General features: G+C 35.2%; 3 protein-coding genes across 4 annotated transcripts; 2 read left to right on the forward strand and 1 right to left on the reverse strand.

Annotated features, from left to right (window-relative positions):
* On the forward strand, window positions 1–2,493 carry LOC147281794 (syntaxin-71-like). Of its 2 annotated transcripts, XM_086246033.1 has the most exons (9): window positions 1–275; window positions 439–564; window positions 845–1,007; window positions 1,132–1,217; window positions 1,354–1,422; window positions 1,506–1,550; window positions 1,636–1,698; window positions 1,796–1,872; window positions 2,199–2,493. In XM_086246033.1, the coding sequence occupies exons 1-9, from the start codon at window positions 120–122 to the stop codon at window positions 2,212–2,214; spliced, it is 801 nt and encodes a 266-aa protein (XP_086102159.1). In that variant the 5' UTR covers window positions 1–119; the 3' UTR covers window positions 2,215–2,493. The 2 variants fall into 2 exon arrangements, with proteins under 2 accessions (XP_086102159.1, XP_086102160.1); XM_086246034.1 differs by lacking the exon at window positions 2,199–2,493 and having other exon boundaries at window positions 1,796–1,876.
* Window positions 2,494–3,283: 790 nt separating this feature from the next.
* LOC147281795 (NAC transcription factor 29-like) lies at window positions 3,284–5,033 on the reverse strand. The gene is made up of 2 exons (XM_086246032.1): window positions 4,479–5,033; window positions 3,284–4,025 (listed from the first exon to the last, which is right to left on the reverse strand). The coding sequence occupies exons 1-2, from the start codon at window positions 4,962–4,964 to the stop codon at window positions 3,435–3,437; spliced, it is 1,077 nt and encodes a 358-aa protein (XP_086102158.1). The 5' UTR covers window positions 4,965–5,033; the 3' UTR covers window positions 3,284–3,434.
* A 9,635-nt stretch (window positions 5,034–14,668) lies between these two features.
* JKD (C2H2-like zinc finger protein) lies at window positions 14,669–17,538 on the forward strand. Its single transcript, XM_086248867.1, has 3 exons — window positions 14,669–15,206; window positions 15,313–15,712; window positions 15,851–17,538. Exons 1-3 carry the CDS (start codon window positions 15,053–15,055, stop codon window positions 16,932–16,934), a joined length of 1,638 nt encoding a protein of 545 aa, XP_086104993.1. The 5' UTR covers window positions 14,669–15,052; the 3' UTR covers window positions 16,935–17,538.
* Window positions 17,539–17,850: the final 312 nt, after the last annotated feature.

Genomic DNA, 17,850 nt, shown 5'->3' on the forward strand with positions numbered 1-17,850 from the left:
GGCTGTTGCTTCGCTGCTCTGTTTGCTTCTTTGAAACCGCTTCGCTTTTACACAAGCAAACATTGAAAAACCAAAGAAACAAAGAAATCGAAGCATTGAAAAAGGGAAGGTAGAAGAAGATGAGCGTGATCGAAATCTTGACGAGAGTAGATGCGATCTGCCAGAAGTACGACCGATACGACGTCGAAAAGCAGAAGGATTCCAATGTCTCCGGTGACGATGCCTTCGCTCGCCTCTACGCCGCCGTCGAAGCCGACATCGAAGCCGCTCTTCAGGTTCGTGTTTCTCTCTCTCTCTCTCTAAATTTTTTACTTTATTTGATCTCTGTTTGGTGTCCGAGAAAACTCGGGAAAATACAAGGAGCTAATAGCTGATCCAGACGTAGTTCGCTGAAATTCGCGAGAATTTTAGACTCAAATTAGTAATTTTGATCTGCAGAAAGCGGAGGTTGCTTCGAAAGAGAAAAATAGGGCATCTGTGGTTGCGATAAATGCTGAGATTCGTAGGACCAAGGCTCGGTTGCTTGAGGAAGTTCCCAAGTTGCAGAGATTGGCTGTAAAGAAGGTTAGCCTCCACTATTTTGATGAATTTTGTTAATGTTCGCCATTCAAATTGTGCATTTCGTAGAATTGTTTGAGAAAATTGATGTTAGGCGTGGCACATTGTAGTCAAAATTGAAAATTGAAAGATGATTGTACTCATAAAATGAAGTGGAAGAGTATGTGGGATGCTGTTGCGTGTGTAATTGAGTAGTCAATTTTGCTTGTTCAGTGTATACGAAGCATGATTACTTTGGGGTTTTGGCTGGGCAGCGTGTTTGATAATGGATACTATTTGTTCACAGGTTAAAGGGCTTTCATCCGAAGAGTTTGCTGCTCGCAATGATTTGGTTCATGCATTGCCGGATAGGATCCAGGATATACCCGATGGGACTCCAGCTGCGCCCAAACAAACTGGAGGAGGTTGGGCAGCTTCGGCTTCTCGTGCTGGAGTCAAATTTGATTCGGGTAATCTTTATACCTTTATTGAGATTGTCTGTTGCTTCTTTTGGGATTATAATCTATTGGAAATCGAATCTTGTTTCATTATTTTGTAGTTAACTTTACCTGTGCGTTTCATGTATTATGATAGATGGACGGTTTGACAATGAATACTTCCAGCAAACCGAGTCGTCAAGTCAATTCAGGGAAGAGTATGAAATGCGGAAAATAAAGCAGGCAAGTCATATGTATATAGTTTTGGTTTGTTTACAACTGAGATTTCTGTTTTGATAAAAGGAGTTGCATGCTTGGAAGTTAGATACTTCAATATGTGGATTGGTTCTGCATTTTATTTATTTTGACCTTTTCACAGGATCAAGGTTTGGATGTGATATCAGAAGGTTTGGATACGTTGAAAAATATGGCTCATGATATGAACGAGGTTAGTTGTTTTAGTGTGTTACTACTTGCTTATTTGCAATATATATTCACATGTTAATTCATTGTAATATGTGGCATGTGTAGGAATTCGATAGGCAAGTTCCTTTGATGGATGAGATTGACTCAAAGGTGAGAAACATTGTCATATCCTTGTATTTCTTCCAAGATGCTCAGTTTGAATTCTCAAATTTATGTTGCTTTTCCCTCTCAACAGGTGGACAAGGCATCTGCCGACCTTAAGAATACCAATGTTAGACTGAAAGACACAGTCAACCAGGTGTTGTACTGCAACTTTTTTAATTTAATGATATGAAGTTGGACATTATAGATTTTCCTTGTTGCTAGACCTAATGCAAGTTTTGTTTCTGTTACAGCTGAGGTCCAGCCGGAATTTCTGTATTGATATTGTATTGCTGTGTATAATTTTGGGCATTGCTGCATATTTGTACAAGTAAGCTCATATCCTTTTAAATGAACTTACATGTTGAGCTACATAATCATCTAGACAAGGAAATATGCATGTAATCAGTAATGAAATTCTGAGAAATTGGGCTAGTACTATTGGAGAGCTGAAGTGATAACTTGATGTCACTGCAATGTTAGGAATATAATTATATGTGATTAGCTAACAGCTACTTAAATGATAAATGAAAATTTTTACATATGAAATTAGTTTTTCAATGCACCTATAATTGAACTTGATCATTTGAATTTCTGCATTTTTGTGTTAAGATGTGACATTTTTGTATTCTGATCTGGTGTCCTTTTCGTTTACAGTGTACTGAAGAAGTGAGACGGTACAAAGGGCGGTTTGACCAGTTTCAAGTGTTATTGGCTTGTCCGGTATTGTATTGCTCTCTAAGGACTCGCTGTGGTGTTTGATTGTTTATTTTATGCTTAAGAGTCTTTGTTCACACTATCGAGAATGTATGCTCTGTCTTTGTCAGGTACATTAGTCATGTCTGTATTAGTTAACTTTTACTTTGCAATTGATTATGCATTCTGGTCTTTGAGCCTATTGGTACTCTTTGTCTGAATCCTTAAGTTCAAATTCTTTAAACCTTTGTTGATCCTTGTAGTTAATAGTTTGGAATGACAGTTACCTTCGATTTTACGATCTTCTCATGGACTTTATGCATTCTTTCTGGCCTCTGTTCATCTTTTCCATGCATTGAGTTCACTAAAGATAGTTGATCAGTAATTGTAAGTGTTAACGGGGTGCATGGGTTCCTTGCCTATTGAAGAACTATAAAAGGGAAGGAGAAACAGGAGCGAGACAGGTGTTGGCGGGGAAGGAAATCGTGGAAAGCTTGGCCGCCACAACCACCAAGAGCGGAAGGTTCATGACGGGGAGCAAAAGCCCCTTAATTTCCATCCAAAATCCAAGCTTCGGATGTTGGGCTTAGACTTCTTGCTTGTCATATTTGTTGGGAACTTAGGATCGAATTCTTTTCTTTTTGTGTCAATTGGTTTCCAGCCCACATATGATTGTAGGCTGTTGATTGAATTGAAAAATCTTTCAAGAGATCACAAATTTTAGAAGAATCTTTGGTAAATTGATAATCTAAAATTTGGACGGTCTGAACAGAAAAGAATTGAACTTAATCTAGGAAAAATGGAGCAATGTATGTCAGGCTCACTACTGCAAAATTATATTCACACCATTTGAGATAAAAGAAAAATTGAAATGTAAAGCATTTTATAAATTTGAATCGCAATATCTACAAAATTAAATACTAGTATTACGAATATATATCAACATATACACAATCTTGAAATATATTTTGTTAATTACAACCAGCAACACCAAACTAATTTACATGCTATTTGTCATATACATACAACAAAATCAAAATGGAGTTACACACTACTTACATAAGAATAGATATTCACCTAAGAATATATATTCACCATCATTGAATACCAATTTATCTACACAATAATGTAATTTCACTCGCACAATATAATATATGCTTCCTCTATACTGTTTATCAGCACTACTCCAGTTAATCATCACTTACAGTGAAACCCAGTTAATTGATTAAGTTCTTGATACTGGATCATGGAACTCCAATAATCTGCAACATTGAAATTGTCAGATCCAGACTGCTCCCATGAATTCATTGCACAGAAGTTGACAGATGCATTAACTTCCTCCTTTTGATATTCTCTGTTACATATCTTCTTGCTGGGTGTGACCAAACTCTCCTGTTCATTTCCTTCTGCATGAGGCTTTCTCTTCAATGGGTTCATCAAACTTTTAAGGGAAGACACTAAAAACTGCCCATTATTCTTATTTGGATCGGCCTCATAAATTGGAGTGCAAGATTTTCTATTTCCACTGCTCTCAGAGCCTATGCTTGAAGTGGTTTTAATGCTGCAGGGAAGTTCTTGGGAGCCAAAGATGTAGGGTAACATTGGGAAATCTTTGTAGAGATAATTCCTGACCATTTCGATGCTAGGGTTTGTATCCTTTGAACATGGCTCATCCACTTGCCTAAGGTACCCTCCTAGATTATAACTAGGAGTACTATTTTGATCTTCCCAAATATTCCTGCTGTTGTTGCATTTTTTTCGAACCCGACATAGCACCCAATCATCCAACTGTTACTTAAACAAAAAGAAATTAACAATATTGAAACCTATACGTGTAAAGAAGATCTAGAATATGCAAAATAGAATTAATGAGAATATTCATCAGTACGGGTCCCTATATTAACCCTAAGTTCAAAACGCTTCATTCCAAAATGAAAAACGATGTAGTTTTGACACAAGCATGATATCATTACAAAAAAAAAAAAAAAAAAAAAAAAACATAAGCAAATTAAGGATTCTATTTCGATATTCATCAGCTAGTCATCATTCACATGTTACGTTGCTATATATACTAAATTAGAATCACATATTCAAACCTCTTTCATGTTTAACCAACGATCTTGATTTATAGTTTGACGTACAACGTAACAAGTAATAAGATTGACAAAAAGAAAATTGCTCAAACAAAATATTCAGTCAAGGTATGTACGTAGTTAATTAATTAATCAAGCAAATACTTACCCTCATAGAGCCTTTTTGCTTTGAAGTAGTACTCCAAATCGTGGTGTCAAGCAACCTATACTCATTCATAATCCAATCAGTCTTAACACCTTTTGGAGGGTGTCCAGTGTAGAACACCAGTGCCTTCTTGACCCCAATGCTTTTTGTCCCACAAGAACTAAAAATGTGCTTGTCAGTCCCTGTGGCCTTCCAATAACCCAAGCCAGCAGCCCTATTAGGCCTGCTTCCATTTGGGTACTTCCTATCCCTTGGAGTGAAAAAGAACCACTCTTCTTCTCCAAAGGAGGTCTTCCCTGGCAGCTCCCATGGGTTGTACTTGTAGAGGTCTAGTTCAGTGATGATGGTGGCTGGTAGAGGGCTGGAAGTGACCTTGTTTTTCAAGTAGTGGATGATGAGCTCCTCATCAGATGGGTGGAATCTAAACCCAGCTGGGAGTTGATCAATGTTGTTGTTGTGATGATCAGTGGTTTGTGACTCCCTCTCCATTGTTGGATATGGAGGTAGTGGGCTTGTTGTAATCTTTGGTGTGATGGAGGAACCTAAGGAGAGGGAATCAAATGAGACCGGGGCACTGAAATTATCGACCGAAATGGTTGTTGTGAGAGTTTGAATGCACTGTGCAGTTGTTTTATAGGGGATGAGTCCTATATATATCTCATCAGAAAAGGACATTAATTATGTTAACAAATAATCAATAATATAATGTGTGTGTGTGTAGCTAGGTTCCAAGAAAGAGAGCAGTAAGCAATTAACCTGATTGTACTCTTAATTAGCTCACAATCATTGGATCATATTCTTTATCTCATCATAGATATATAGGATCGAGATGACTAGCTTGAAATTGGCTTTATGATTTGAAGAGCCAAAAGACAAGACAAATTAAACCTTCACCTTGAGTCCCCTTCTCATCAACAAATGCTAGCTTCACTATATATATAGTTGAGGTTTAAATAATTGGTGTCTCAAATATATATAACAACATAAATTTATAAATACACAAAAAATTATAATGAGCTTAAATTTTTATGATTACAACTGCAACTGCAACCTTTTATTTACCAACAATTTAACTTTAATTATAACAAAGAGATACTATTCATCTAATTCCTCTCACAGCAAACTTGAATTATATGTTTCAGGGCGGATAATATGGGGAGATATCCCATAAACCTTATAGTTTGTGCTTAATTAGTCAGTATAAGAACATGATTGTGTGATTGAAGTTGTGTTATCCCTTTGTTGTTGGCGTTAATCTTCTGCTTAATTATATGATTATATCCAAAAAAAAGTAAGAATTTAATGACGCGCGCTTTGGGTTTAGAATTTATTATTTAACATTTATAATGGACATAAGCACAATATCAAACAGGAAAAAAAAAAAAATCATCACACCATCCAAATCTGGTATAAAATCTACACGCTGTATCCCCAAAAGGACTCCAAATAGGGTAAACTATAATTCTACTTGAATTCTCATGCGTGCGTACGTGGTACCTATAAGCTATCATTCTTAGGCCATAGTGCGCAATGCTGCCTAGAATTGGAAGGATGTGTCTATATATGTCTTACTTTAGATTGCTTCTATTACCATTTAGACGGAGTTGAATGAATGATTGTGGATTCTTCATGGCCAAGAAAGAATATCGTCAGAAAGAATATCGTCATCACATATATATATATACATATATATATATATATTGCTTTAAATGTTTTTTAGGTATCACAGAAAATATCATGGCATATCATGGGTGATGGTTAGTTTGCTGGCAATGCATATCATGGAGTGATGAGTTGTTGGAGCATATATATATATATTTTATTCAAGTGCGGACGTTCGCACGAGTCTGATATAGAATTCATACTGAGTGCTCGTTGTGAGACGTTTGCACGGACAAACGTCGTCCGCACCTGAATAAAATTATATATATATAGTTCAAATGTTCAATCAATCCAAAAATCATTATATCAACACATGTAATTTCTTGTTTTGGGTGGGGATGGCCCATATAAGTCCAGACTCATAACTGAGTGATTGTCCCCCACATCATTTCATGCTTGCACTCCACTGCATTGTCTCACCCTTAACGTGCATTGCTACCATTGATCAGCATTATTCTTGGTGTACAAATGTCCAATTCTAGGCTCTTATCTTTATCCTCAACTACATCAGATTGTGCAAATTTTTTTTATTTAATTATATGTGAGAGCTAAAGAAATTTGAATTTATGACTTCTCTAATATTGTGGAAAAAAATATTATTAGACTAATAACTAGTTGGTTCAGATTATGTAATTGAGGATGGGCTAAGGAGTGTGCCAACCAATTAGGAAAACATGAGCCTGCTTAAATCAATTTATTAATTTGTGTTAGTTTGATATACATTGTTAACCCATTTTTCAATAGCTTAAGTTTTTATTCAGTCTTTAATTATTGTCTAATATGGTATATATTAGTTAGAGCTCTGATTCAAAAAATATAGATCCTTATTCGATCTCTATTTATCACTTACCATATATATATATTAACCTTATTGGATGAGATTAGTAAGACGGATAGTGGAAATTGACTAGTAGAAATCATGGGCCACGGAGTCGGAATCGCATGAAATTTGGCAGGCTGATTGGAATCGACAAGTTGACCAAAAATAGTCGCTTTGCAATTGCCTAAGTGTATTTTTGGCCAAATTTCATCATTTGGGCCATCAAATTAGTGTTTTTGTCAATTTTTCCTTATTTGGTAGTTTTTAAGATTTTTAAGAACTTTGTTATTTTTTGTAATTTCGTTATTTTGTTATTTTGGATATTATCAATATTCAGAAAATCGAATTTCTGATGAATTCCAGAGTTTTTAGGATTTCAACGTTTGTTTAATCCTTTTACGTTTTCGACTGCGAGAGTTAAGAGAAGCATAACTTGATATATATTGTTCATCCATATATTCTATTATAACAAATTTTCGGAATTCAGTAGTTGTCAACCTTTTGTACCACTGGATCATATTCAATTTTACTACCTGGTCTCTTCCAAGTTCACATGCATGCAGCAGCTAGTTTCATGGAAAAATTTGTAATGGATGTTGTCTTTGGCTTTGTTCTTCCTCCCATATACCATATACCATATACCATATATTCATCTGCGCAAAACTCCAAGAAATAGGACAATATTATTGAAAGGAGGAGACATAAAAAGGCCAACTTGATACCAAAGATTCGATTGCATGTCTTTTTCTCCTTGGAGTCTCTTCCTTGCCATTTTTCTCTGTCCATTTTCGAGTCTCTTTCAATGTACATATTTTCTTTCCCTGTGTGGTCCTTTGAAATTTCCGAAATCGCCCAATTGTTGAATTTTAGAAGTTCAATACCCAACTCACACGGCTACCTAGCTTTATGACTATTATTAGGACTATCACACCATATATGGTCGGTCCTAAAATTTTGGAAGTTCGAGATGGATCATAAAAATATAGTTCTCAAACCAGTATGTATATTATTTGAACATAATATATAAGTATATAAGAAATTTATAAAATTTGAAAAACTCTTAACATTTCAGGACTCTAGATGATGGTCTACTTTGCCTACCCGGCCTACCCTTGTATCACACACATGCAATATATGTATCTGTAGCGAACCCAAATATAGTAGAAGAGAAAAACTGGAGTACGTATGTACAAAATAAGTGGGCTAATATATGGCTCCTATAATAATCATTAGCAGTAAATTTGTTATTAAAATTGTTTAATGTAATAGGGCGACATAATTGGTATCGTCCCATACAATGATTGACAAAAATTGTCTGTTTATAGTAGTACTAGTATAGAATATTGATTAACTCAAATATGATCGAGAAATCTTTTGAAAAATGCGATAATAAATGGAGCTTTCGAAGAATACAGACATATATACACCCAAGTGTCAAGTTTGATTATATGTATATGTTATATTACATACGTGTATAACACACATGCAAGTATATATTTATATATATTTTGTATTTACAGACAAGAAACAATATTCCTTTTACATGGGCAAGAAACAATATTCCTTTTACATGGGTTTTTGATTAACCGAGGTTTGTGGTTCGTCTTTTATGGCTGATCATAACGTTAACTTTGAGGAGCATGGTTTGTTTGCAAGCTACCTTCAACACTTTCCTGCTGGCTGTTGTCCAAATCTTTCCACAGAGGAGAAAATTAGGCAAAGATCCAAATTTAAACGTGACATATATATACTTTGACCCCCTCTACCTCAATCGTCAATCCATGTGTGGTATAAATTAAATCAATTCATATTAATTAATTTATTTGTCATTATATATGCAGTATATATACATATAATCCATATAAAAAGTCCAGTCATATATTTATCTAAGCAAATATATATATGTTTGGAATCGTGTGGGTGAGATCAAGTTGTCTCACATTGGATATATAAGTGATTTGTTTTTTTGGCCAAGGATATATAAGTGATTAATTATATAATATTAGATAAACTAAGTGTAATATTTTTCTAATTTGCACTAAAATATTTTAAGATAAAACCTCAAACTTATACATATATTGTTAAAGTTGGAAATAATATCAATACAACATTGAAATTAACATGCAAATAGTATCTAATCCGTGACGCATGATAATCATCATTAAAGATAGAACATACACATAGTCAAATTAATTATGATGACTCGATATATCACAATTTGCAATGTTGAGAGTATTCAACATTCGAAATGTGAAATCTTGTACGTCTAATAATATATAAGGTCCTATGCCTCTTTTTCCATTGCCAAATAATTTTGAATTAGATATCTAAATTTTTTTAAATAAAAATAATACAAGAGTAGGTTGGATTACTATATCAGACATAGATAATTACATTTTGACACTGGACTATAATTGATGAGTTTCTATAAATATAAAGGTCCTAGTTTTGGGTTTTTGATTCATGAAATATATGTATCAGACTCAAAGGTGACGTAATTAATAAGTATCTTTGGTTAGTACGTACTAAATCTTTTAACATAATCAGTTAAATTAGTCAATTAATTTTTATTTTAACGCCTATATGTAAACATTAATTGGGTTCCCAATATATATATATATATATATATATAAATAGTACAGCCATATTATTATCATCTTCCTGAATGTGGGAGGCAGTATGTGGGATCATCTTAGAAGTCTCCTTTTTTTTTGGTCAAAGAACGAATATTTAATTTATGTCATTCAAAACATATTGGAAAATACACAGTATGCAGAAAATTCTCTGGCACCTCATCTTATTATTCGGATTGTCTCTACACCGACAGCTTAAAGCCAACTTACTCCTTCATTTATTAATTTGTCAATTAATACTTCAATAATTAACAAAATAAGAACAAACAATTGAAACCACAAATCTCTAGACATTAATTCCGACAAAATTAAACAATAAGATCTATTCTTATACTAATAGATAATCTCTGGGCCTCTTTCACGTTTAATTTAAATTTGTGCAAATAAATAGGCGCACAAGAGGGCCACAAGTGGCCCAGGTGGGGAATCAATTTTAATGCCTCTTGGATTCAATTTTTTTTTTTTTTCTTTTAGAAAGGATTCAATATTTTTAATATGGAGAAAAACTTATATATAATGGATGTATATACTCATTTTCTCATAACATGTCCTCACATACTAGTTATATGTGACCATTAATTATGAAAAAATGAGTGTATACACCCATTACATGTAAATTTTTCTCCCTTAACATGAACACATTTGTTTAAATAAAAAATTATCTCTAATGCCAAATGAATTTTAGGTGAAATGTGAGAGATTGATTAATCAGTGATTACAGCCGATTGATTGGTGTAGATATAGTCACTGATCAAACGGTGTTTCGCATCTCACAAAACCCATTTCGCATTAAAGAGAATCCTTAGGTAAATTTATTAATTCATTAATTTCTCATAGACAAGCCCCATGTGGTGATAGCTACTCCCAAAGAAGAAGGTAGTTTTGGATGTTTTTTCATGAGCAAACATTTTTAATTGTGCACTTCTAGTGTTTACAATTCCATAATTAAATCAATTTTGTGAATCCATCTATGTACGTGTTGTACGTGTTTACTCACTCCTCGGCATTTTCCAAAGAACACAATTAATATAAAATATATGAAAATCGTTGCTATGATTTCCGGGCCTTAATTTCTTTACAGGACCTTTTTTACAAGTTTGGATCTTGTATGCTTATATACTTATTCTTTTAAATGATGTTATGTTTATCTCGAAATTATGTTGTTTATATGTTTATTTGATTATTTTTTAATATAATCAAAACAACGTAGTATTTGGATATAAGCATATGACAAGAATGCTCTAAAACTAACTAGTTAGTAAATTAATACAAAACTAACCACCCTGTTGGGCCCACTACAAAATGTAATTTCAAAATCCGAACTGTTTATTTTTTAGGCCCTACTTCAAAGATCATTTCTGTAAAAATTATTCAGAATCAAAAGTCATTTAGTCATTTGATTATAATAACAACTATTTATATTGAAAATACTGATTGTCTATTTATTTGATCTCAATTAGATGACTATTTGATTTTCGATTTAGTTAATTTTTTGCAATGATGATCTTTGAAGTGTGGCCTAAATAATTGATGGTTCGGATTATGAGATTAGTGATGTGGTGGGCCCAAAAACAGGGTTATCTTCGTATTAACTTGCTAACTGGTTAACTTTAGAGCACTCCTTAAGCACATGATTTTGCTATCTTTTTATTGATGTATTTTCCTTTGCAACTTCTGGAAGCAATTGTATATATAATTCAACTCACGGATTGACTTGGAAAAATTTAGTTAGTTTATTTACATACTAATTAATTAATTACATGTAGTTAGGGCATTTTCTTTAATCTAGGGATCGAATACCAAATTTAAATTTTAGATCTCTTCAATATTGTAGAGAAAAATATCACTAGAATAATAACTAGTTGGTATAAACATCAATATTTAATGTCTTTGGTCCAAGACATATATATACAGGGGCATAACTAGAAATTTTTTTTCTGGAGGGGCCAAGAATCCAAAATTATTAAGTGGGGGGCCATTATATAATCTTTTCTAAAATATATATGTCTAGAGTACATGTGGGTTGGAGGGGCCGGAGCCACCTTAGGCCCACATGTAGCTCCGCCCCCGGATATAGACTTTCGACATATCCATCAACAACATATTTATATTTGATCATCTTAACCTTTCTTGTTCATTTAAAAAATTGTATGTCACATTAAGGGGTACTCTAGATGCATAGGGTGTTTGAAATTCTAACACTATATATAACGCGTTTTCAAATCAAAGTACCTAATATGATATTTTAAATTTTTAAATGTATTATTTTATATTATCAAATTGTCAATTAGGAATACAACAAGCTAGATTCACATATATAATGAACAGTTTAGATTAACATGTTAGATTGTCTAATATATATGTAGGTATATATATCCAAAAAAATGAAGTAAAACTTGAAGGAATAAAGGAAATATAATAAGAATCTTGAAGGACTCACCAATAATCTATGCAATAGATAGATAGGACGGATGTCATTACTTTGTCAACACATGATATATATATATATATATTATATTTAATAATTAACCTAGCTCATTCTCTTCCTCCTACCTCAGGTCGATCCATTGAAAAATCCCTTATCTCCCATTGGAAAATTAGGGTTTTGATCATGAATATTGTATAGAACAAAACACATGGGGTTTTGTGTATTATATACATATATACGTGTGCATGTAGTATTTGGAGGAGAGAGCTAGGGAAATTAACATTGGATTCCGAATGGGGATGGGAGCATCAAATGTGTGGAAGGAAGCTCCGAATACATGGAGCCAAACGCAGTTGGGTATTCTAATAATTTCTTATTTATATATGGTTCTCTTATCATTTTATTTTTCCTTAATTAGTTTCTTAATTTGCATTAATTATTAATTGTTTGTGTAAGATGAAAGCTAGCTTGGGTCTGCTCAAAGTCAGCACAGATAAGGACGTCACCATAATGACCCATTTGCCACGCAAGGCCAGCCCTCCCCCTTGTAATTTGAGAGAATATATTTATTCTAGCTTCTTATTGGCACTATCAGTGTGTAAATACAAAGTAATAAAATTAATCAAATCCAAACATTAGGATTGAATTTGGGTTAGAGCCTACCCAAAATTTGAGTGATATGAATGGGTTAGAGATCGAGAATATGGGGATTGAGAAATTGTCAATCCAACATAATTAGGACTGAATTTGGGTTAGAGATGAGCATGCAATCTGAACTCAAAAACTCATTCACGAATTGAACTTGTGTTGAACTCATAATATTCTCTATGTCGAATTAGGAATTTTTTTTTTAAAAAAGTTATATTAATTAAACTCGAGCAGGTTGGCCATTCAACCCTACTAAATTACATTTATTGTTTCTTAATTATAAAAATTAAAATGATCATAATGATGATCAAATTGTATATTGAGCAATTTCCGACTTAATCATGGCTGATGTTCTTAAGAAAGATATTCCAATTTGAGCCTAAAAATAAACAGTTCAAAATGATAAAATTACCTTAATTGTAGAGTAAAGTCTTAACAATTAATGATATAATCTTCAAGTTAAAAAGTCCTCAATTTAGCTCTCCTTGTTAGATCATCACCTCTCTAGCTAGTCTCTGTATATATATATATATAAACAAACCTACATTTGAAACGTACACTAGGTAATCACATGGGAATCAAATAGCTACAGCATATGTAGCAGTATCTATAAATGATAATTAACTTAAAAGATTAGATTATCTATACGACTATACCATGCATGTGAGAAAACTAATCTTGTGACTATGCAACAATATAAAAAAATTCTGTGATTAATTATTTATAATAGCATATGGTAGCAAGTATATCTCACCATTTCTGCAGGAGTAGGTATATATTATGTGTAACAGTGGCATCATCATCAACTGATCAACATATATCATTGAAATAGAAAGTTAGAAAGTGTAGCTGCAGCCCCATATATACTTGGTGCGTATGAATTATGAATTTATGATGGATGCAGCAACAGCAGCAGCAGCATCATCGATCACTGCAGAAGTGCAGAGTTGAGCAGACACACAGTCCTGAGTTATCACGGACCGTCCTATCAACTCTCTCGGGAAACGTACCCAACTCTCATGCACACAAATATTCACTCACACACACTCACTCATGTCTTTGTTCCCTCCTTCTCATTCTCATATATATAGTTCTAACTTTTTTTTTCTTATTTATTATTTAAGAATATAAATTAAAAAAGATGAAACAAATTTGTAATACTTTTTTGAATGTTGATGAAGTTACATACATTCTTAAATTTATATGACACGGTTAGCAAACTTAGCATTCAAACAAGCAAAAACAAAAAAATTCAAATAATTTAAGTTTAAGATTTTAGAAATGAATTATAGCGTACGTATTATAATTATAAGTAAATTAATATATCAATATGTCACATGGTATTATGAATATATATAAAAAAAAATTTCATAAAGTATTTTAATGTTTAAAAAATCTATAGTAAATATATTAATGTCATACATCTAAATTTAACGGTGAAAATTTAAGAGATAAAAAATGAATCTATCAAGTTAATTTAAAGAGTAAAACATTTAGCTACGTGATATAGGGTGAGACTGTGAGAGTATTGTTGAATTTGTCCTTTTTAACTTTAATTATGGCAGTAATCATGTTAAAGCTGATCGATCAAGGGTCATAAAAAGGCAAGTAACTTTCCGAGGAAAAATCATGACCCTGTTTAATTTCTAAACAATCTCATCCCTGATCCCCTTTCCAATTAAACTATTGATTTAGAGTAAACATAATTGGGGTTTGAGCTCACAAAGCAACAAAATGCACAGAGCCCTACACATTCTGCTTTCTCAAACACCTAGCTCGCTCTCGCACACTTCCACTTTTGTGCATACGTGTGTGTGTGACTGAGAGAGAGAGAGAGAGAGAGAGAGAGAGAGAGAGAGAGAGAGAGAGAGAGAGAGAGAGAGAGAGTGAGAGTGTGGTGGCCCAGAGAAATATATGGCTGACCGACTTTGAGGATACGAGTTATAGATAGAGGAAAGACTGACTCGCACAAGAAAGATAGAGAGAGAGAGAGAGAGAGAGAGTACTGAGAGAGGCTTGGAATAAAGAAAAATGATGAGAAATATTCTGTTTTAGCTAGCCAATAGCCATCATGGTTTTTGGTTTTTTCTCTTAGAAATCAAACAGACAGAGGCAAAACCACACCATCTCCCTAACAAGAGTCCGAAGGTAGCTCTAGAGTATTAATTATACACTCAAAAACTTGACTTGGGGTTTTTTGCTGTCTTTTGCCAGATTTGAATACCACCAAAGAAGGCTTGTTTAGCTGCTAGCAAGCTAGCTAAGCTTTCTCTCTGCTTCTGTTAAACCCTTTCTTCTTTTGTTTGTACGCTCTCTGTCTGCCTCATTTCCAAAACTAGTCTTTTGTGTGTGTGTGACTAGCTAAATTACAAGGGAAGCCCAGATCATGCAGATGATGTCCGGTGATGGGTTTTCGATTATACCCTCTGCCATTGATGGGTTTGCTCAAGATCATCAACTAACTGCAAACCCTAGCTCCCATAACTCCAATCCTAGTAACCCTGTGGCCAAGAAGAAGAGAAATCTCCCAGGAACACCAGGCAAGCAAAGCAAACCCCATGCTCTTGTTCTTCAATTTCTCATTTAGTACTCTTTTAATTTCCAATATTGTGTCATAATTATATATAATTTTGTGTGAATTAACAGATCCAGATGCTGAAGTTATTGCTCTATCTCCAACAACTCTGATGGCCACGAACCGGTTCGTGTGCGAAATATGCAACAAGGGATTCCAGAGGGACCAGAATTTACAGCTCCACCGGAGGGGTCACAATCTGCCATGGAAGCTGCGGCAGAGAACCAAAACGGAGGTGATCAAGAAGAAGGTCTACATCTGCCCCGAGAAGTCGTGCGTCCACCACGACCCGGCGAGAGCCCTCGGGGACCTCACCGGGATCAAGAAGCACTTCAGCAGGAAGCACGGCGAGAAGAAGTGGAAGTGCGAAAAGTGCTCCAAGAAATACGCAGTCCAGTCGGATTGGAAAGCTCACTCCAAGACCTGTGGGACTAGAGAATACAAATGTGACTGTGGAACCCTCTTTTCCAGGTACAAACACATATTTACATACATACAAACTCAATGAATATATTAAATGCTCCATCTTTTGGGTTCGAATTTAATGCAACCATATATATGCATATCATTAAGTCATAAATGGGGTTTGTTTTTGTTGGAATTGAACAGGAAAGATAGCTTCATCACACATAGAGCTTTTTGTGATGCCCTAACTGAAGAGAGTGCTAGACTCACTTCAGTTACTCCAGCTACCAATCTCAACTTTGGAAATGATCAGACAATTACAAACAATACCATGATCAATCCTCAAATTTCCCAGTTTTCCGGTCCGGGTTTTCGGCCTGATTTCAATGGAATGGCAGACCATCCGCATCAGCATGAGAAGCCCAGATTGTCACTATGGTTGAACAATCAGCAGGCGAACTCTCATCAGCTCAATCTGATGGACCTGAGTACAAATCCCAATCTCTATGCACCATCAAGTTCAACGGGTTTCGCTGAAATGGTGCAAATGGCATCAGCTGCCAACAATCTTTTTGGGTCATCATCTTCAATGTCCAACAATTTTGGAAGCTCCAATACCAATCTTCAGTTCCCAGTTGGGTTCGAGAAGACTAGTACTACCAGTAGTACGATTGCTTCAACTTCGACATTGAGCAATGCAAATCTCTCCTTATCGTCGCCAATTCCAGTAGGACTATTGAAAGATCAAGAAGGTGGGACGAACACGAACACGAACACGAACACGACCGCGACCACTCTATCGAATAAGCGGCCTGCAGCCCCCATGTCCGCCACGGCACTTCTCCAGAAAGCAGCCCAGTTGGGCTCAACTCGAAGCAACAACAACCAATCGTTTTCGAGCTTGGGTGTGATGAGCTCATCTAATAATTCCTCTTTGAACCAAACCAGCAGATCGAACGAGCTGCATCAAGTTTTTCAGAATGCGGATCAGCAGAATCTAAGTTCTGAACCAAATTTGAGCTCATTCACAGGTTCATCATCGTCGAATAACACTACTCTCGAGCAGCTAATGAATATGCAGCAAACCAGTACTGGATTTAACATTCATCGGGGTTCGAGTAGTGGATCATCAATTCATGATCATCAAAACAGTCTAACGAGGGACTTCCTTGGCATGGGAGCTGGAGGAGATCAATTATCACACAGGCCATTGTTACCACAAGAGCTTGCCAAGTTTGCTTCAATGAGTGCAGCTATGGGGTTGAGCCAATTCACTGGCAACCACTAAAGTCCTAATCATGCAGCTTCGAGAAATGACAAGCGCTGATGAGTGCCTGTCAATCGTTGATGTGTGTGGAACTTACTGTGAAACATGCATCGATCTACAGTTTCAAATCATCCACGTACGTACATACGTGCTCGACGACTGTCCTAAGCACATGTCACTCCAGCTTATTGCTATATGTACCAGAGCTAGCAGTACTGTAAAATATCAGACTGATCGATCGGGGTTAATGGTTGACATTCAAACTCGGATAGATTGCGAGTCGGGACCGAGTTGGATTCTATCAAACTCAGCTAGGTAGCTGGGGACCGCATGCAGCTGCTAGCTAGCTCGATCAATAAAGAGAGAGGTGGCAGCTAATGGCTCAGTGCAAGCAAGGCAAGTGGTCACACACATGCACACAGAGATTGAGTCAGCTGGGTCGGGCCCACTGATTTGCATTTGTCTGAATTAGTGACAGTGGGAAGAGAAAACTCCAAGTCGTCATATGCTGCTCTGCTAGCTGCATATGTTTTGGTCCTTTTCTTTTCGTTGTTGTTGTTGTTTTATCTTGTGACTGTATGTTATTATTATAGCTTTGTTGTTTAATTATGATGGTCTTTTTTTTCTTTTTCTTTTTTTAATCTCTGTTGGCTGGATCAGTGAGTCAGTGGCTTTTGTCGATCTCTTCTTTTTGAGATATTTGATCGAACAGAACAGAGCAGAACAGAACAGAACAGCAGGCGCGCACAGAAAACCTCGTGATGATATAGTGCGTTGACCGCCCGTCAAAGCAACCCGGCTGCCCAGTCAACGTTGGTTGGTTTAAGAAAAAAGAAAGATTAATTTAATTATTAAACCCAAACGTGCATGCACCGTTGATATTGGACATCATCAATGGCACGTAACAAGTTGAGAGCTATAGGCTTTACTATACATC

This window comes from Dryas octopetala, chromosome 6, assembly GCF_963921425.1.
Source record: "Dryas octopetala chromosome 6, drDryOcto1.1, whole genome shotgun sequence".
Taxonomy (NCBI): Eukaryota; Viridiplantae; Streptophyta; class Magnoliopsida; order Rosales; family Rosaceae; genus Dryas; species Dryas octopetala.